Source organism: Rattus norvegicus, chromosome 3 (assembly GCF_036323735.1).
Source record: "Rattus norvegicus strain BN/NHsdMcwi chromosome 3, GRCr8, whole genome shotgun sequence".
Lineage (NCBI taxonomy): Eukaryota > Metazoa > Chordata > Mammalia > Rodentia > Muridae > Rattus > Rattus norvegicus.
In genome coordinates this window covers 41,691,528-41,713,996 of record NC_086021.1, presented here as the reverse complement: position 1 = coordinate 41,713,996, position 22,469 = coordinate 41,691,528, and the positions used below count along the sequence as shown (strand labels likewise).

At 38.6% G+C, this 22,469-nt stretch overlaps 1 protein-coding gene across 7 annotated transcripts in view; it reads right to left on the bottom strand.

The window, feature by feature from the left end:
* Positions 1-22,469, bottom strand: part of Rabgap1 (RAB GTPase activating protein 1) — a 118,012-nt gene that overhangs the window by 21,799 nt on the left and 73,744 nt on the right. For all 7 annotated transcript variants that reach the window (XM_039105274.2, NM_001107841.1, XM_039105276.2 and 4 more), the window contains 6 exons: positions 11,392-11,505; positions 6,999-7,073; positions 3,862-3,987; positions 3,258-3,401; positions 1,841-1,882; positions 1,472-1,600 (listed from right to left, as the gene is read on the bottom strand). In XM_039105274.2, the coding sequence (XP_038961202.1) occupies positions 1,472-1,600; positions 1,841-1,882; positions 3,258-3,401; positions 3,862-3,987; positions 6,999-7,073; positions 11,392-11,505 (630 nt within the window). The remainder of the gene's footprint in view (positions 1-1,471; positions 1,601-1,840; positions 1,883-3,257; positions 3,402-3,861; positions 3,988-6,998; positions 7,074-11,391; positions 11,506-22,469) is intronic.

Genomic DNA, 22,469 nt, shown 5'->3' with positions numbered 1-22,469 from the left:
ATCTGGCATGTTGTAAACAATCAGAAAGCATTGCCTTTCTTATGCTAAGATGAATTGTTTCACTCCAGAAGCAGACCAGAAGGCCATTCCAACCCTGGTCTACAGACAGTGACACTCAGCACACACGGCAACATGAAACTCTGCACCACATTTTACATGAACCTAAATACACAGTCTTTATTCTGACCCCATCTCTACCTTGAAATTTCTAATTAAAGCCTCTGAATTACAGCTTTGAAAATACAAACTTATTAGAACATTAGTACACTGGAATCATTTTTTTTGACCATAAAATAAACCTGTAAAAATTGTAGCCCCATGTAAAGTTATAAGATTATGAGGCTTCTCCATAAATGTCAAAGGGTGAAGACAGTACAGTGGAAGTCAAGAAAATGAAATTCTGTCCCTGACCAGGTCAAAGTCTAAAGAGCTTCTGTTTCAGACTGTCTTTAAACTGGACAGTAACACTCTTCCTACAGTGTAGATCATAAGGGCCAATGAGGTTCAACAACTCAAAAATGTTAAGATACAGCCATCCCTCAGGGTCCACAGAGAGCTGGGTCCAGGAAACCCTTAGACAGGTAAATCAGAGCATGTCATGAAGTATTCGTGCAGAACGTGCATGCATCCTACCACACATAGAGAGACAATCTCTAGATTAGTGAAAATATCTAGATACAATATTTAGGGAATATTGACAAATAGGGAAAAATTACACACATGCATTTCTCTCCAAATATCTTCAATCCACAATTGATTGAACCCATATACAAGAAATGCACAGATACAAAAAAGCCAAGGTGTATATGAAGGTTTTTTGAAAACAGAAAGGTACAAGGTATACAACACAGCATCCTTATTACAGGGTGTAATTCCATAATCTGAGAATGGGAGATACTGCTTGCTCTAAGAATTGTCACTATTTTATTTTGGTTTTGTGAGTTAGTCTTGCTATATAGATCAGGTTTGCCTGGAGCTCATATGTGGCCCAGGCAGGCCTGAAACTAAGGATTCTCCTGCCTTTTGACTTCCCAAGTGCTGAGACTACAGGTGTATATCGCCAAGCTCAGTGAATATGATTTTTTTTTTTCACTACCGACATGACATCACACCTGACTCCATGAGACACCACAGCCAAAGCACAAGTACACTTATACAAAAACATTCTGTATTATCTTCAGGCTGTGTATATGAGCTACATATAAAATACACATGAATTTGGAAAGTAGTATACTTGAGTTCTAACGCCAGGTTTGTTCAGTAAAAATAAAAACAGCAACAATGCTACTCCCACTAAAACAACGAACACAACAAAAAGCGCCAAATAATTTCCAAAATACTCTGGCAGCAAACATTTAGAAAAAGGGGCACTTTATGTGAACTATCAATTATATATTATAAGCATTAACAATTTTATCAGAAAACCTGAGACATCGACTGAAAAAGGAAGTTAATGCAAATGTTGCTTTACCTTTGTGTTGCAGGCTAGCTCCATGAGCCTCTTTGCGTTTTCTTCTGAGCGGTATCTTTTAGGGAGCTGAACCCTGAAGAACTTCAAGGCACCCTCAAAGTCTGTCAACAGCAAGTCATCCTTGGAAGTCTTGAAGAAAATAAGAAAAAAAAACAACCACATGTAATGGGGGAAAGTCTGTTAGAAAGATACATAAAAACACTTTACAATCCCAGCAGTATGTTTTAGTCTTTGTAGAGTGACTTGCACACATTCCATCAAAGAAAGCGGCAGATCACAGAAGCACAACCTCTTAGCGTGAGATGAAATCTAAACACACAATGGCACAGGGCAGGACAGCAGACATCTTGGCTCACCACTGACATGTACCTTTAGTAATCCAAGGGCAACATTAAAGATGACACTTATTCCCTGAAAGAGAAGAACAAGACAGCTTTATTCTCTGTACCTGCTCTGTTCAATTAGCTTCAGGGCCTTCAAGGAAAGGTGCTTAAAGGAGACCCAATCTACAATTTTCCTCAGAGAAGACCTTTACCAGCCCTATCCTCACACTTCAGAAGAATGAATGCTTTTCCGAAATAGTCCATGACACCAAATAGTAGCCTACAAATATGGCAACCCCATGTACCCCAGAACTGAATTTCCCTACAGGTCTCTTAATCTGTCTTCCTTATCTGAACAAAATGGCAATAGTGGGGTAAAGAACAGGTGAGGGAAGATGTTAACAACTGTCTTAAAACTAAACTCAAGCTAACAGTGTCTGGGCCTTGGTTCCTATAACTAGTATGTTTTTCTTTCTCTTTGTTTCTTTTTGAGCAGGGTTTCTCTGTGTAAGCCTGGCTGTCCTCGAGCTCTCGCGGTAGACCAGGCTGTCCTTGAACTCAAAGAGCTCTACTTGAAGTCTCTGCCTTCTAAGTGATGGAATTACAGATTTGTTTCAAATTATAAAAATAGATCTGTGATACATTTAAATTCATTTTCTTCTGAAATGTTCCTTTAGGTCCAGCTCTGTAAAGCAAAAATGGTGAAAGAATATATGCCAAAATTTTATAAGTAAACTGTAGAGACAGTGTGACTAAATTATTTTCAATAGTTTTTAATCACATTTTCTAAAGCTTCTGCCATAAGCACGTTATTTATAATTAGTTGTTTTTTCCTTTCTTAAACATATAGACCCCTCAAATCTCAAGCTATGTCATGGCTAAGGGCATTTTCACACTGCCTTCTTCCTTTTAGTGACAGTGCTCTACTTTTAGCAAATTCCTACCCAGCCTCAAAACATCTCTCTTTTAGCTAGCATGGTCATGTAACTCAGCCCACCCCTATCCATGGAAATGGTGGATGAGACCTCCAGCAAAGTCTCAGGGCAGGAGATGTGGCACACACCGGCACTCTCTGCATCCAGACAACCCTAAACAAACCAACATACACATACAGTACCAGCTCCCGATGCAAATGCAGGTTTGAGAGTTGTGGCTTAGTTCTAATGCTAAGACTGTAAGAAAGCAGGGTACTGTCAATCTGTCTTCCTATACACAAGAAAGAAACCTCTTGTTTCACTTACTCAGTGTCTCAGAGCCAAACCAAATACTATCTCATCTCCATGTGGGACGTGTGTCTTTTTAGCAGAAAGCCTCTGTGACAAAGGTGAGCAGAACACTAGCCTCAGGAATAACCACCTCAACCCAGACTTGGAAATACCAAAACAAAACAGAGGACAGGAGACTTGATAGTACTTAAAGTGTACTCAATACCCAAGTCTAGGTCCTGTGCCTCTGATACATACCTCACATAAGAGCAGGTCGATGATATGGAAGACCATGTAGAGAGGGAATTTTGCAGTGAACAGTGTAAGGAACCACTGGGAGGCATACATGTGTGCTTCAAGGCTGATATCCAGGAAGTGGTTGTACAGATCAGGAATATATTCCTGAAACATCAAACTTATTAGTGCTGGGCACATATGCAATTATGCTATTATTTTTCAGGAGGTTCATAAATCTGCCAGCAGTAGCCTAGAAAAACCATATACGTCTGTTTTTCTAAGTATCTCTTAAGTGTTCATAGCACTTATCAGTTCTTTTCAGCCTACAAACTAGTCGAAAGAAAGAGGAATTCCCCCAGAATAATGACAAAGATTTGGAAAGCCAGTGTTCATTTCCAAGTGGTGAAATGTTTTTGGAAAGCTTGTTTGACTTTGGTAGGGGACTCTTAAACAGATACCTTTGTAGCCTTGGTGAACACTTCTTTCCATCTAAGACTGACTTAAACACATAAGATTCCTATCCTCATTACACAGTGAGAAAAAACAGGAATAAAAGCCCGTGTTTCCCAGTCCTTCTGTTACTAGTTTGCACCTATTCATCCAATCCAGTCTGAGTTCCCTTTACCTGCATGAGGCGCTCCAGCTGGTAGAACTTGCAATGTAGATCTTCAAAATTTTGCTTGAAAAGTTCCCTGAGACCATAGTCAAACATGATCTTGACCAGAACACTGAATGCCTGTTCTTCAGGCATCTGTAACAGAGGCAGTGAAGGGGTAGGAAACAAAACAATTATCTCAGTATCTTCAGCTTGTACTCCATTGTGTTATCAGGAAATGGAGTGGTGTACAAAAACCCAGCATTAATTGACTCAGGCTAGGAATGTTTAATAACGCCTGTTCTGCCACTGCCTCTCCCAAAGCAGGAATGTAGCGATGAATTATGAACCACTGGAAGTGCCCAGGACAGCAAAGCCTGTGCCTCCTGCACAGAGTCAAGAATAGGCCCATCAACCAGATTGCTGGTGACGCATTCCTTTAACCCTAGCACTTGATAGGCAGAGGCAGGTAGATCTCTATGAGTTCGAGTTTAGCCTGGTTTAAAGAACAAGTTGCAGGACAGCCAAGACTACATAGAAAAACCCTGTCTCAATATAAACAAAACAATATAAACCAAAACCAAAACAGAACAGGCCCTCTGGGAACACAGGATTAGAGGTGGGTACAGTCTGGTACATGCTATGTTTCAGCTTTCTGAACTCATAAGGCCTTTGTTCAATTATTTTTCTTTCCCTTGCCATAATATCATTCTGGCAAATTGTTTTTCCTATTATTGTAAATAATAGGAAATAATTGTAAAACTGCTGTGAGGGTGGAGAGATGGTCCAGTGGTTAGGAACACTTATTACTCTTGGCAGAAGATCTGGGTTTGACTCCTACCACTCAAATGGTGGCTCACAAACACCTTTATCTCTAGTTCTTGGGGATCCACTGTACTCTTCCAGGTTCTGTAAGCACCTACATGCATATAGGCACACACAGACACACACAAATACACATAAATCAAAAATAAATCTTAAAAAGTAGATTGTCTCAGAAAACAAGGCAAAAATTAGCTTGTTCTGGAAGAGCCCCCCTCCCCACCACATTCTCAGTCTACTGCTCAGCAGCAACAGCGGTGGTGGCAGTGGTGTTGAATGACCCAAGGCGCTCCTGCAGTTCTGTCTACAAACATCCACCTAAGAGTAAGTGCATCTTCCATGGCTTTATGGAACATTCTTCCAAGAATATGGAGAGATGTCTAGGTTTCAGATAGAAGGAAAGCACTGGCAATGTTTTTAAGGTTTTACTTGACAGTAGCAAGGTTCAGAAAAATCAAGATGGTGGCTGTGCTTCTGTGGACTATGGCATTGGAGGTGGCTGGAACCCAGGACTCAAGAGAGAAGCAAGCACAGTGGAAGAGCAACACAAGACAAAGCCTAGTAGATTCTTACTGGAAAGGACAGGGTATTTGGGGCAAAATGCTAGCTTTTCTGATATCTTTGCTGTGGAATGTGGTTCCCCTTTCCACATGTGAGGGAAAGTGGCTCAATATGTGTGGCGTTTCTGATGGTGGGTTGCCCATTTCCCTTACAGGGAAACAAACACTTAAAACTAAGGCAAATAGGAGTTCTAAACAGGAGCGAAATTTGAGAAAGCCATTTTAACAAACAAACAAACAAACAAACAAACCCCATAGGTGTGCAAGACAGATATAAAGTCTGGCAAAGACAACAAATGATAAAGAAGAAAGAACCTGACCTGTTTATCAATGTCACAGTGTTAGTATATTCCCAGTCACCCAGAACTAACCCCACTCTTCTCCCTAACTCTGCTGTGCTTGCTACACACACCTCCAAGCAGAGTTTACAGTAGAGACAATAGTGTTTTTCTTTTTTACATGTAAAAAAGCCATCTTCACAAAATGGCTTAAAATCCTAAGAGTCCCTGCCCTCTCAGAGCAAACACGTGGACTTTATTTTGGCTAGCATGGTTGTTCTCAGGTGAGCCCTTGTTTTCCTCCCTCGTTGTCTCTTTCTCTCCTCCTACTGTAGTCACACTTATGTCTCTTTAAACTCCATACATTTGAAAATCTTCGGCTTCCATGTAATATATAATCCCTCTAACAGCAATGTTCTACTATATCTTCATGGTTTTAAAGTACCTCCAAAGCAACGTTATACAGAAGAAGGTTAATGACACTGAAAATTAAGAATATGACACGGGGTTGGGGATTTAGCTCAGTGGTAGAGCGCTTGCCTAGGAAGCGCAAGGCCCTGGGTTCGGTCCCCAGCTCAAAAAAAAGAAAAAGGAAAAAAAAAAAAAAAGAATATGACACATTTTATGAGGCGATAGGGTTAAAATATTCTTTTTAAAAAGTGAATGTCTTGAAACAAACAGAGATATTAGGGTGATTTAGAAAAAGTATAAGGAGAGAAGACAAACAAATACAGCACCTGACTTGTTGCTGGATCACAGTCAGAGTAATGGCTGTAAAGGAACCACATATAGACAGGGGATATAGCTCGCTGCTAAAACACTCAACTTAGTATGTTTGATGCAACAGAATAACCAATAGCTAATGAAGTATATGTCCACTGGGAGGAGGGGCACTGACTGTGGACTGAGTGCAAGGCAGGACATCAGTGTGGGATGTGATCACATTACAATTATGATGCAGAATGCCCTGGTCCTTATAAGACACAAGCTCAAATGTTTGCTACTTTCTTTTAAAAGATAGTTAAGTTGTTTTTGCTGAAATGAAAAATGAAGACAAAGAGATAAATCAGTAGCTGGAAGTCAAACGAAGACTAATATGTCTGTTCAGCTGACATTTCTATGAATGATAAAAAAAGGAAAAGAAGGAGAGTAAAGGTCTTTATTAAATGAATCCAAGAATAAAATGATACTAAAGAAATTCATGCTCTCTTCCCAGCACATACATTTCCAAACAGATATTAATGATAGTGGCTACTTTACAGACTACAGAATGTTCCCAAGGGTCAACCAATGCAGAAATCTAAATCTCCTGAGAAAAATCTAAGCTTCCACTAGCCTTCAACACTGCTATTTATCCTCATTCTATCTCTTTTCATAGTGCCATTAAGGTTAAAGTAAGTTTGTAAACACACAAGCTAAAGATTCCGTCTAAGAATGTGGCTAAGCCCAACCTTAAGCCTTGCTTAAGTCAGGCACATGGATCAGTGACACAGACCCAGCTACTCACGTGGAGAAGCAGCACAGCCGCGAGGAAGGACTGGCCCTGGCAATAACCAATCTCTTCATCATACACAGAATATGCCTGCATGAGGGAAAAAAAGGGTGCTTAAATGAATTAGACATTCATGGGCCATGCCTGCTCTCTCTCAGACCTTGAAGACAGGAACCAAGGGGATGCTATACAAGCTTCACTGAAACATTTTGAGGTTGAAAGAATGAAGCTAATATATCTCTCCAATCCCAGGGTTGTCTTTATGGTAAAAGGCACTGTCACCATACTGCCTCCTGTGGTCAAGGACAAAGTCTACCAGAAATGAGTAGAGCATTAATCAGGTTCTAACAGCTCCTAGTTCTAGTCCCCCAAAGCATTCTAATTCCCTTTTCCTCATGACTCCGAGGTTCTTGCTAAACATGCATGGCTGTCATAGCATCTACTAGGCCACATTTTAAATGCCCATCTTCTCTACGACTCTACAGTGTTCTGAGGGCTGTATTCTTCACCTAGGCACTAATTAGTTACTCAATCATCTATCTGTATAAGAGGCTTCGGTGAAGACAGTGAGAACCTTTCTGATAAGAGTGATGGCTCTAGAATCATTTTAATTTCCTTGGCGGTAGATGAGTATTCCCATTGCCTGTGAACACTCTTTTGACTAGAACACTGACACCTAACATTCCCCACAGTCCATTCTCTGTTCCACTTGCTTTTTATTGTTTTTATTTTTTTGGGTTACCAATAGTATTTTTCATGTAAGCTAGGTTAGAAAGGGGGATGCCCATAAAGCAGTGGTTCTCAACCTGTCATATTTATATTATGACTGATAACAATAGCAAGATTACAGTTATTAAGTAGCAATGAAAATAATTGCAAGGTTGGGGTCACTATAACATGAGAAACTGTATTAAAGGGTCGCAGCATTAGGAAGGTTGAGAACCACTGTCATAAAGTAATGATGTAGGATCCTATGGTTTCTATCTCCTTTATGATAAATTTGTTTCTGTTGAAATTTCCCTTATTTTCCCAATACTGTGTACCAAGGTTCCTATATCCTGAGAAAGGAATTTAAAATTAGGTGTTTTGGAATATGTCTTTTAGGCTGTTTATCAGGATAGTTTTTATCATTAGCTTAGAGAAACCACAGCTTTACAGATAACAGTCCTCTGTTCATAACCTCGGGTAGAATTCACTGTCATTTTATTAGGGTTCCTTATCACATCTTGTTTGATGAGAGGGCTACAAGATGAGAAGCATGTATAATTTTTTTCCAAAGATACAAAAAGAAGGTTTCAGAGAGAATCTGTTTATAATACCAGGAAGCATACCACTTTCCACACCTTACAATAAAAATTAGTGTTAGGGCCAATATTGCTAGGCGTATGTTGAAAATTATCATGGCTAATAACTAATACAGTTCTCTGGAAAACAGCAGTTACAAGTCAGAGGCCTGTGTTTGTCAGATTGTGTTCATATTACTTACACAAACTGCTAATATCATAATATTGACTTATTATTATCCTTACTTAGTCTTCTCTGGCAAAGGGCTTAGCATAGCTTAAGCAATTTTATGTAGCAGGCTGAAATACATATATATGGAACCTTCATAGGTAGAGAACAGAAGGGAATATACTATTTGAGTTCATGATGGAGTAAATGAATGCACACAGGCACAGGCACATTCATGTCACCAATGAATAAGGGGTTTTATTTCATTCTACTGTGTTATGACTATAGTACTTAGTCAGATTTTGGTGGAAGCTATACAAATGAACTAATTCTGGGGTAAACATGAAGCAAATTTTGAGATGGCACAAAACTAGGCTAGACCCCAAAGGCTGGGCTACGAATTCAAAGCAGTTCTTTTTGAACTGCCAGCAACATAAGGCGGCAAGCAATGAGCTTACGAGTAAGCACAGAGGCAGAGCACAACTCTAAGGGTCATTAACCATCATATCACACAACCTGGGAATATGAAATGGTGGAAAAGATGACGTTACTCAATCAAGGGCTGCAGCAACTGAGATGAGAGTCCTCATGGATTCTTACACCGCCAGCTGGGTGAAGGTATTTATGGAATTCTGGATATAGAGATGGCACTAGAGGGCTGAGAGGGACAACAGTTCACTTTCAAGTATTAAAAGACAGATGAAGCAATGTGGAGAGAGATGGACATGAAGGGAATATACAGAAATTCATCCCAATAATCAACTTCTCTATGTTGGGAAGTTTTCACAATAAACACATTTTTAAATTAACTGGAAAGTCCAACTTTGTTCCAAGGCTATGACAGAGACTAACTAGCACTTAGGAATTGAGACCTTAAGCTAAGGCAGATTTGGGCACATTATCCAGTATTGAGAGCTGCTAGTCTGAGAGTGAGAGGGACCTCAAGAGGACCATGTAGAGATGGGGAACCACCATCTGAGCTCCTGGGAAAGTCTCTGTGGTATGGCAGGCAGAAAGAAAGAGAGCAAAGTTACTGGTGAGGCTGAGAGGTGGAAGATCAAGGGATGGGAAGTAGACACAGAAATATGAAGCAGAGACACTGAACACAGGGACACTTTCTGAGAATTCTGCAATATGGTGAGGAATGGTTGGAGGCAATGTATGAAAGATAAAACCAAGAAACTGCTAAAGGACCTAAGAAAATTACAACATAATAACAGCTTTGAGTATCTTGGAGAAATTAAAACTATAAACTCAAGAATGACTTCTCTAAAGTTTAAATGTCCCAATAGTTCAAATCATCTAATGTGTTCTCAGGAATTCTATCTTAAAAACTAGCTGATAGTTTTCTCTTTTTAATCCTAAGTAGAGGTTTATTAAGAACACATTTTGAGCCTTGCCTGGACACACTACAAAAAAACTATCTTACTCTGAGAAGAAAAATATCAAAGACTGGTTCTGAAGTCAGGACAAGGCTAAAAATGTCTGTTCCCAACCTCTTTTAACTCTGTAGCTCTGATGTATGCTACTTATACTCTTTTATCTGTAAGATGAGAATAAATATAATTTAAAGTAGATTACAACTGAACAGGCTATTGCTTTCATAGTGTTCAGTCATTGGTCTTTTTCACAGTATTTACCATCACTTACTCATTGAGCCGCAGTGCTACAAACCCGTCTGAACAGGCATTGGCACTATTGTTGGGTGTATCCATGGAGCCAACTCCTGCACTTACAATGTGTATAAACATTCTATGGCTCCCTAGGTGCTTTACACACCAAATTTGAAAAAAATCTAAATATGTACTATCAAGAATTGGGGAAACGCAGAACTACATAAGGAAAGTTCATGACCTTTGTCTTGCTAAGCTTCACATTTAGCTATACTGACTACTTCAGTTATTCCGTGTCTCTCTCTGGTTACCAAACTTGTTCTCTGACAGTCTCATGCGTGTATATAATACATTCTAATTATTTCCACTCAACTTCTCTTACTCCTCTCTACACCTGTCAACAAACACTGTGACAAATCCCTTTCCCACATTTATACATTTTTGGTTTGGTGATCCATTTACTTTAACTGGGATTCGATTTGAAACTCTACACTGGAGCCTGGTAGGCTCACCAGTGGGTACACAACTGAGGAGGACTCTCCCAGAATGTTTCAGTAAGCAAAAGTTTAGTAGGGAAAAATAAGATCCCATAGGACCAGGGTCCTATCCATGATCAGTTGTTGATAGACACAATCCTGTGCAGACCCAGTGGTTCTGAGTTCATAATGCAATGGCTTTTCTCACCCAGTAGATGGCCTTCATTCTACCTTCTGTTTCTTTTGTTTTCTCTGCCCTCTTTTCTATTTATTTCCTTGTTACACTTAAAAAACGCTACCTGTTTGAGAGCGATTTTCAACATAACAACGTGACCTACACAGATATAGGTACCTGCAGAGTCCACAGGCATTGGGTTCTGTGGGGCCAGAGATCGTGGATTTGTAAGGCACTAGGTGTGTGTGCTGGGAACTGAGCTCAGTCCTCTGAAGCACAGTGCATGCTGTCACACTGAGTCATTTCTCCAGCCTCATTACTTCCTGATTTTTGATGATCTAAAATTGTGTTATCTTTGGCTTTCAGATCATCTCTTTTGCTGTCTTTCTTTTTCAATTCTCAACATCAAATACAAATTACACATTGTAGACAGCATGGTGAAATGCATCTGTACTCCCAATGATTTAGAAACTGGAGACAAGAGGAACACAAATTTAAGACCAGCCTCTGGTACATAATGACACCGAAGACAGTCTAGACAACATGAAGCCATGTTTCAAAAAGCCCAAAAGCCTTCCAAACAAAACCCCTCAAACAAGCCCCCAAATTACATTTTGTAGTTTGTCTTTTATATAATTTCAAAGAAGCAGAACTGCCATTCAAAACCAATACCAATACTTAATGCAAAATACCTTGCATATTTTATATAAGGAATCTTGTCCATCTCCTCCTGTGTCCTTGAAGTAGTCATGAGCTGGAAATGTGCGGTTAATATCTCTGGTGATAGCACTGTCTTGGGGAGACTCCTGTAGAAAGAGAGGAAGAGGGGACCGGGAGCATTAATAAGATGAATATCTATTTGGATCTGTGTAAAAGGGTCCCATTGTTTATGTAGTTCAAGTGCTATAACACACATCCATGCCTGTACTTTTTTATTACCTTTTCAGGGGGCTAATAAGTAAGAGTAATAGTGGTGGATAAGGTGGAAGAAAAGTGCCATTTCATTGCACATATCTGATGCTATATTCCCTATGCAGTGCAAACAAGTGAAGCTAATGACTTTTCTATTGTATAAAGAAAAGTGAACTGCTAAAAAAAAATCAGTTTTCCACAGAAAAACATTCAAGTTTCCACAAGGAGGAGGCAAGGTGCTTTCTATCATGAAAAACCGAGCTAAAGTAATACTTAATGTACTCTCTGACACAAAGCTCACATGCACATTATCAAATGGAAAAGCTAAGGCCCTTAACCAGAATTTCTGCACAAGAATGCAAGAGAAGACCAAACAAGGGTCCAGGGTGCAAACGCCCTACAGGAAACTTCCCATTTCTTCCTCCAGAAGAGAAAAATGGTCTCTGAGTCAACAAAAGTGAGCAGGTATCAGTAATGCTTGCAGGTGTCCAAACTCCCTAACAGTCTTCAACCAACTACTGCCCCTGCCCATGGATCATGAGAACTGACAATGAGAACTCACATGGTAAATCTCTGAAACCTGCTAAAAAAAAAAATGATAACAAACTAGAGTCCCATGGGAACCACTGGCTTAAAATACTTGGTCTTGCAAAATATACTGAAGAATTTGGAACTAATCTATTTGATTTGGCAACCCATATGAACCCACCCACCAAAATTCTAATGATCAGTTCAATAAGTTCTTGTCAGAATAGTAACATTACAAATCTCACAAAGTTCTGAAAACAAATCCATGTCCTTCACAATGTGACCAGAAAGATTTATGTAATGATTTTAAATTCACCTAACTGCTGCTGCTGTCAACTGAAGTTTATGTATGTTCAGCCCAGAAACAATGTTAGATCCTGCTGTAACCTGTATGTCTTTTTGGTTTTTCATATAGTAATGAGTGTTAAAAATACTTGCTGCTGGGGTTGGGGATTTAGCTCAGTGGTAGAGCGCTTACCTAGGAAGCGCAAGGCCCTGGGTTCGGTCCCCAGCTCCGAAAAAAAAGAACCAAAAAAAAAAAAAAATACTTGCTGCAGTTTACAATTATCAAGAAACTGTAAATAATTGTATCTTGTCTCTTGTATTTTAAGCAACAAAATAAGACAGTTTAAATAGTTCAGAAACTACACACAATAGGCTGGCTAAAATCAAAATACCAAGTCTTGGTGAAGTAATACAACAACTGGATCTCTCACACATAATGACTAGGCTATACCATCCTGCAATCACTTTGGTAAATTACACAGCACAGTCAGCATCTACAAGTTTACTATTTGCTAATAAAAGGAACAAGAGCTCCATGGTGAAATCAAGACTGACACCCCTTCCCTAAAACCATGCAGCATTTTTGTATTGACAAAAAGAGAAAAATAAACATGCAGGTTTCTTTTATTACTACCACAAACCATGCCAAGTAACCCATAACACTAATGCTACCCATAAGACAATGCCTACACGGATGAGTCTGTCAGAAGGATACGGACAGACAAGGAAAATGCTCCTAATGACTTAAGCCAAATAATTTAAGCAACGAAGGGATAAAGTAATACTAAGTAATACTAATAGTCCTGAGTATGAGAGAAATACCTTTGAGTTTCTACATTAAAAATAAAATGGATTAAATAAGTGGGGTAAAGAGATATACCACCCAGGCAGGCTAATTTCAAATAGCTTGAGTACACACTATGTCCTCAAGGAAGGAGAGTGCAATACTCCATCAGAAGCATGGACACACTTCCTCCGGAGGACTGAAAGTACAGTATGGAATGAGGGCTCGGTACAAAGAGTAATCATGCAGGGGAGAGACCCAGAAACCTGGTCTCACAAAGACAACCAAGATCAGCATCAACAGTGGGAAGTCATTCTGTTAGCAGGCACTCCTCGTGTTACAAAAATGGCTTTTACTTTTTATCTTTATCTTTCAAATTCATCACTTCAGGAGAAAAATACCAATTTCTTGAAGGGCATTGTACGAAATGCCTGACCAGTATCCTTAAAACCACTACACAGTTCGTGTTCCTTTCATTAGTACATGTCACTAAATAAAATCTAGAAGCTAGATGTGGCTCATTTCTAGTGATTCATCCTTAGCTCTGTCATATGTGGTGGTGGGACTGGGAGAAAGGCCCCTTTAAGGCAGTCTGTGGATTAAAATTTAAGGAAGTTATAGTAAGTGGTATTTTCTTGTTCCCACATCAAAATTGTTTTAGTTCAAATCACAGTGGTATGGCTGTCTATTTTTTATACCTTACTGTGAGAATAGGGCAACTGGGTAACTTCTCAAGATTAATAAGGCTCTGGGAACTGGAGGAAGTGCTTTGAATACATAATCTTTGTAAACTCAATCTGGAAAATAGAAAGCTAAGAATGGCAGGAAGAAAAGCAAAGTACCCAAACAGAGAAAATGCAGCAGAAGGCTGCCATGAGAAATAACAAGTGATGGGATTGTTCTTCCCAAGTAGTTTGTTGCCCAAATCAAAAGTTCTTAAGAATAATGCCAAAAAACTGTATATAACACTTCATAAAATAGAAAAGCAACCCACTCAGATACATTATTTATCCATGAGGCAGGGTCTCACTATAGAGCTCAGGCTGGTCTCAGCTTTCTGGGTAGTGAAATTACGGGTATGTGTCAATCATACCTTGCCCATGTCTTATCTTTAAAATGTATTTTCATAAATAAAGTGTATTATACTGGTTGCATAATCTTGTTTGTTGTTGTTGTTGTGTGTGTGTGTGTGTGTGTGTGTGCATGCCCGTGCTTGCACACGTGTGTTTGTGTTAATATAAGTAAAGCATGTAGCACAGCACACTATGTGGAAACAGGAAAACTTTTTCTAGTCAGTTCTTTCCTTTCTACACTGTTGAGGCAGCGCCATTCATATGTACTATCACTGTAACCTAGATGTCCTGAGATCTATGTGCTGATTCTCCTGTCTCTCCCTGTCCCCCATCTCACCACAGAAGTGCTTAGACTATAGCTGATTGCATCTACCTCTAAAAGCAGATCTGAGGGGCTAACTCAGGCTGTCAGCCTTGTGTGCCAATCTAAAGCCTAACTTTTACCTGCTAAGCTATTTCCTCAATCTGCAGCTCTGTCTTAAAAAGTGAACTATAGCTGTTAAAAGTGATTCTAAAATATATATTTTTAAAATTCTCTATGTAAATTGATGGGATAAAAGCCCAAAGAGAAAAAAAATTAATAAAATTTAAGTGGTACTGAAGACAGACAGCTTCTTTCTGTGGACTGCCCATGCATCTTCTAACTTGTAATTCTGCTGTATGTTTAGAAGCAGGGCTGACCACTGGGGCTACAGCTCAGTGATACAGCACCTGCCTTGCTGACTGAGAAAACAAGGTAACACCAAAAAAAAAAAAAAGAAAAAAAAAAGGAAGAAGAAAGAAACAAAGATGTTATAATATTTGGCAATATCAAAAATATTAAATATTTTCAAGTTGAATTTCAATTTTATATTATATATATAAAAATATATAATAGCTTTTATAATTTGATGGGATTGAAAAATAAAGAAAAACTACTAGTTGTAACACCTTTATCTATTAATGTCTTAATACTATACCTACATTAAGGGATGTATCATGAGAGTTCTAAAAAATAGAAGTTATGTACAGTAATCATATGAAGTACTTAGATAAAAGTTATCAAGATTTATGAAAATAGGAAAAAACCCCAAACCTTATACCTTCCCCTAATAACATGTTCTCTTTTATTGCTGTGGTAAATACCACAAGAACAAAAGCAAAAAGAGATAGATATTCCAGTTACAGTCCATCACAGAGGAGAAGACAGGGTGGGAACCTGGAGGCAGGAGCTGAAGCAGAGCCCATCACGGAATGCTACTTGCTGGCTTGTTCATACTCAGCCTGCTTTCTTACAGTATCCAGGAGCAGCAACCAGGGTCTGCACTGCCTAATGTGGGCTGGGCCTTCCTACATCAATCACGGTGAAGAACCCCTAGAGTTCTGCATAGTCTCAACTGAGGTTTCCTCGTCCTAAATCGCTGTAGCTTGGGTCAAGTTAACAAAAGCAAACCTAAACTACTATATAGTAAGTACAATGCTTTCTGTCTTTGTTTGATTTTCTTTTTCTTTTTAAGATTTATTTATTGTATGTATGTGAGTACACTTTCATTGTATCCAGACACCCAGGGAGGGCATCAGATCCCATTACAGATGTTTGTGAGCCACCATGTGGTTGCTGGGAATTGAACTCAGGACCTCTGGAAGAACAGTCAGTGCTCTTAACTGCTGAGCCATCTCTCCAGTCCAGTTGTTTGATTTTCAAGATAGGGTTTTTTTCTCTGTGTAGCCTGGAATTCACTCTGCAGACCAGATTGGCCTCGAACTCAGATCTGCTTGCCTCTGCTTCCTGAGTATGGACCATGTATAAGTTTTTAAACATAAAAACAAAGTGGGTAAAAATCTTACCATGTATGTGGCTTGTTTATAAGTGATTAGGGGAGGACATGAGAAGACTAGGCATTATCTTTAAAAGAAAAAAAATCCATTTAAAAAAAAAATTAGTGTACTTGGACTGCTGAGATGGCTCAGTGGTTAAGAGCACTGGCTGCTCTTCCATAGTCCCTGGGCTCCATTTCCACTCACAAGTACATATAGCTTCAGTTCCAGGTTAAAGAATGCCCTCCTTTGTCCTCTGAAACTGCTGCACACACATGGTCCACATATTTACACACAGATTAAATGACCCATACACACAATGTTAAAAAAAAATCAGTATTCTTTTAAGTATTTTGAATTTTACTTTTTGATTTGGCCTGACTATAGGCAGATGTACTTTTATTTTACTTATTTTAAAACTGTAAAATATACACAAAAATTTTATTTGATAAAAAGTACATTGGAAAACATAAAATAGGGGTAGGAGGGATGGTGCAGCAGTTAAGAACACGGGCTGCTCTTCCAGAGAACCTAGGTTTAACTCCCAGCTCCCACAGAACAGTTTATAACTGTCTATAACTCCAGTCCCCAGGTATCTGACAGCCTCATATAAACAATCATACACACAAGCAGAGCACCAATGCACATGAAACAAAAAATAGAAAGAAAAACTTCTTAAAATATAAAATCTATGTAATGTAACTTAGAAAAGTAAAAAATTTCACAGAAATATAAAGAAATTACCAAATACTTTAACAATAAGAACCTGCCATGTAATGTCAGTCAGAAAACACCACAGTTTAGAAGCGAACATTTTAAATTTCATTAAATCATAATTACTGAAATGTTTTTAGGCTATAATTATCTTAGTCCTCACAATACCATCTTACTGAATTATGGCTCCAGGATGCTTTGAGACTATTGACAGAAAAAAAGAAGAAGGTAAAGACGGGAGGGAGGGACAGAGGGAGAGGACAGGGAAGGGAAGGAGAGAGTGAAAGGAGGGGCAAAAGGTAGCACTGATTAGAAACCTTTACGTTTGTGGAGGTGGGAACACTAACTACCACACTACTGAATGTCCATGTCTAAGAATTGTAAGCATTTTCTACTCCATGGAGAGTGAGCCAATGTCTATTATCTTTTCAATGTCAAAACAAGAATCCTAGAAAGAAGCATAAATAATGACTTCATTTAATAACAATAAAAAGCTAAAAAACAAAACACCTCCATGGTTGATCTGAGCTTTCAAGAACTGAACACATACATTATTGGTCCCTCATGGCTGCCAAAATTGCTCTTCAAGTCCTTACTTGCTTTTTAACTAGGAACCATGGGATTTCTGTCCTATAGTGTTATCCTTCTATACTAATACAAGAGAAGGGATTTGGGTAGAAATCAAAGTTGTTGGATTTTAGTAGAAAATTGTTAGTAGAGATTGCTTTTCACATATATTTAAGGGAATTGCTTTCAGAGAGGGCTGGGTGGGGGGAACCCATGATGACAATAAAACTGCCACCAATTTAAAGTTAACAGCACAATTTAAAAGCTGAACCAAAGAGAGGTTAGTTGATCTACACATATTTAAATATATGAAACACTATGAAGGCACTCAGTAGTTAATGTTTTAAAGGTTTCCCTTCCAAATCTCAATCACCTAAAACACAGAACAGCCTAGAAATACCTTTTATGAACATAAACATATAGGTAACTGGAAGTACTAAATCAGGCCACCCCGTGGATTCTGGAGTTGTTGTCCTTAGACAACAGTACAATGGATAGATCTTAAAGTCTATAGTAAGCGGGTTGGGGATTTGGCTCAGTGGTAGAGCGCTTGCCTAGCAAGCACAAGGCCCTGGGTTCGGTCCCCAGCTCCAAAAAAAAAAAAATAAATAAATAAATAAATAAATAAAAATAAAAAGAATAGGAAAAAAAAAGTCTGTGTGTGTCTCTGTTTTTGTTTTTGTTTTGTTTTTTTTTTAAATTTAGTTTTCACAACCCTGGGAAGTTCATTTACCCAAGCTAGACCCTGAAGTATTTCTAACCATCTGATTATAAGCCTAGCCTATTTGCCTGGGTTTATAAGAAGAAACACTATGTGGAAGAAAGTGTACTAGGGACAAGGCCTAGTACATCAGTGCTAACCCCTTCCTACCAGATTTGAGATAGACAATGTTGGCAGACAAACCAAAAGACAAAATATGTATTTGGCATGTTGTGTTGTTTGGGATGTATGCCTGGTCTAGAGAGAAGGAGGAGGTCTGTAATTAGACAGAAAGCAATTCAGAAATCCATTATCATACTTTATTACAATTAAATTAATTTATAGGGAAAAGAAGACAGAAACACTTGACACTTCAAATACAAATGATAGAATAAGAGTTTAATTTATAGGGAAAAGAAGACAGAAACACTTGACACTTCAAATACAAATGATAGAATAAGAGTTTTTGTTTTAACCTACGAATCATACTGATCCAAACACTGCAGTGCTCAAGAGCAAGTATTTCTGCTGCTTAGATTTATTTTGTTTTAAACCCGTCTTCAAATCTGATTCACTTCAGATTTTTTATTATCACTGTCTCATTTAATGAGTTCTTCCTTTAAGACAATTACAGTAAACTTCATATGCCTCTGCCTCTTCACTCCCCTCCCAAACATCCAGTAAAATAAACAACTTTCCCCACAAAAAATAACCACGTAATGTGACCAGAGTCTTAACTATAAAATATGCACAGCAAGCCTCTGTGGAAATATCTGCACAAGAAGCACCTAATCTGCATGTCCAGTTAGACCTGCACCAACTGGATGAGCATGTAAAAATCCTTGCACTATGGATCTATCTATGATAGACAATGTAAGAGGAAAGTGGCTGACTCCAGAAAAGCCAGATCTATATTTAATAAAATAATGGACTGTTGTCACATTGTTTCAAACCAAATATGGCATTATAATGCCTTTCTAAAAATAAGTCTGTCCCATGTGGCATGTAGCCCTTTAGCTATGTCCACTTCCTTTTAGGGCTCGCGTTTCCCACAGGAAAACTGGCCAATGTTTGGCAAAACTGCCCGAAATCATGTAGATAAGGCATAAATGCTAACAGTGTGCTCAACCTTTTCCTGCTTGGCTATTGTTGATTTTCCTGCATAGCAATACATCTGGAGAGCCCAAGGACCAGGCAATCTAAAAACTATTGCTGATGAAAGTGAACAGGCAGAGAATCATTCTGAGTAAAACTGGGATGGTGTTGGTAAGGGTAGCAAGTTATGAGTTAAATCAGAAGGCACAAAATTATGTGCAAAGTCATAATGTAAACAAATGTTTCTGGTAACTAAATACTTCTAAACACTTATTTCAATTTCATTTCTATCACCAAATCAACTGTACATCAAGTAAGTATTTTCTTAGTATCAACAACTTAGCATTACTGTATATTGTTGGAAGTATATGATTAAAATTTTACATACATCACAAAATCTTGGGCCTGATATGGTGCTGTATGGACTTTAACTCCAATACTCAGGAGTCAGAGAGGAAGGTGGGTCTTTATGAGTTCCAGGCTTGCAGGGTCTATGCAGTGGATTTCAGGCAAGCTAGGGAGTGAGACTTGTAAAGTGGGAGCCCCATCTCCATCAGTCAACCAACCATCACCAACAACTAAATAACTAAAAACCTTGGGTTCTGTGAGATAGCTCGGCAGAGACTTGGTGCCAAGCCCAGCGCAGTTTAATTTTTAGGGCTCACACAGTAGAAAAGGAGAACTAGCTCCTACAGACTGCTCTCTGACCTCTATACTCCTGCCATTCCCCCACAAATGCACACAAAGGATAAAAACAGTTATCATACATTGCACAGTACATAATACAAAGTCTAAGTCAATTCTTATATTCCTTGCTATATTTTTATATAACCTAATCCATTAAATTAGAATTACTAAAATGGTTTTCTTTTAAACATTCAACAAATACTCAACTTTATTTCAAAAAGTTCATTCCCTCTAATTCTCAATAGTTTTGCTACCACTTTTGGCTAAGTCAGTATAATTTATAATAAGTCAGAGTACATCTTATGATTCTGCCTTATTGCTTTTTTTTCTTTTCATAAGCTGTCCTATTTTCCTTTATCCTGGTTTTCTCTCCATCTATACTATGCAAATATCAGTTTATAATCTCTCAGCCTGAAAGAGTCTTAAGTCCAGGTGTATATAGCTTAGTGATAGTGTATTGTTTTGTCATTCATGATGTACAGCTCAGTAATAATACACAGTTCTCTTTGGAATGTCCGAGGCTCCCTTATATCCACAATACCAAAACCCCAGTATCCACTCCTTAAGAACAGACCTCCAACTAATATGCCTTTTCCCTGCTTGTCTCTGACAGCTACTCTCTAGTTCACCTCAACAGCCTCTTCCCCAGGGTTTTCCCTTCTTGTGAGAATTCTTCCTTCCTGGAGACATTTCCTTGGATTTTACATATTGTTCCTTTCTCATTCTGAGGAAAACTCTAAGAATGTGTGTAAGGCTGGTGAATATATTCAAATACACCGTGTCATAAAGTGGGTTTATTTTATCCTCACACTTGACATATCTGGACATAAAATTCTGACTTCCTCCCTCACACCAAGCTTTTAGGACTTCTCACCATCCTCTGTGAGTTGCTATTTTTCAGTGAGAAGCACTATGCCGTCTCCCTATGTCTGCCCTGGGCCTGCCTTTTCATTACACTGTGTTAGTCCCTTATCCTTAACTGAGCCTGTTTTTCTCTTCATTTACTATCCCTTTTTTGCCTTTCTTATTTTACTAGCTATCTCTACTTAGTTTTATTTTCGAGCTTGTCTGATGTTTTTATTTTATTTCATGTATGTGGGTACATTGTCAGATGTTTTAAAGTATCTTTTATACTTGAATTTCAGAACTTTTGTTTGTTTTAAACTGTACCTTGTTCTACAGTAATGAATGCAAATTCTTTTCAGGTTGTATCAGCTGGAGTTTAATTTCAAGGGCTCCTTAGGAAGCCCACATCTTAGTTTGTTTTTGCCTCTGATTACTTTCCGAGAAGCTTCTCCAATAGTTGTAATATTAAAGGAGAAGCAGCAGGCACAAGTGCATACCCACAGTCCCAGTTACTGTAGTAGTCCCAGGAGCCTGAGGCAGAAATTAAAGGGCAGTCTGGGTAACATAGGGCAAAATATATATGGCAAATATACTTAGCAAGTTGGCTTAGTGGGTAAAGTGCTTTCATTTACTTTGTGAAAGTTCCTAACTATGCAAGTTCTTAACCTGTCTAAGTCTAAACATTCCTGACCAACAAAAGAAGGAAATTAACCAAATACTTGTTAGGTTCCCCTGGGAAATAAATAAGTAACCACCTGGACACTGCTGTCAGAAAGGCCTGGGTTATAATCAAGATCCTCCATCCACGTAGAAGCTGAGTATATTTAAGCCTCTGCTTCCTAATTTGTTTTACATAAGGTTAAATATAATCACTTGCTCGTACAACCTGTTGGGCATTTACAACGTGTTGAGCAGATTGAATAAGGTGCTTATGAAATTCTCCCAAAACCTAATAGCCTGAGGTTTACATGTAATTGTTGCTTATATTCCTTATGACTAGATTTAGGCACATGTATTGCTGTGCATGTCCAGGTGATGGCCCATTCAAACTAAATTCCAACTCATTGCAATCCTGATCACAATAGCAGTTGGGCTCACTTCCCATGTAAAATGTTAGAATAAGAACATCTATTTAAAAACAAAACAAAACAAAACAAAACAAAAAGAACAGGTACTTCTAATCCTTTACTGCCCTTCTTTTCTTTGTTACACATGACCCTATGGCCTTATCTATTTCACCAGTGCCCAAATGATACCACAATTTCCCTAAGAGATTCCATATCCTTTGCTTTTCCCAATAGACACTATGTCAAGACCGGTGCAAACTGCCCCAGAAGCAAACAAAATGAAATCGGCTGCTCTTTGGATCACCACAAAACAGAAAGCTGCAAAATGTTGAATATAAACCAGTGACATAAAACCATCTTAAAAGAAGACATTCAAAGGCTAGCAAGACTTTCCAGGGGTCAGATGAGAAGACAAGTGACAAAAAAACTTCGATGAAAGCAAAACAGTGCTCAATAGAGCACAGGCAGGTTAGCACTGGCCACAGATTCTTCTTGTGTCTGAATGGCAAGGCTTCTGCAATCACAGTGTTGATCCTTCACATCACAGAACAATGTTGTGAACGTCTATCTACACCAGGTAACCATCTGCACAAGGTGTGCTTAATGATATACTTGCAGGAAATAGACTCCCATTATATAAACTTACCCCAGATAAAAAAACCAACCATGTGTCTCATAAGGATGCCTTGTTCAATTTCTCCAGGTGGAATTAATT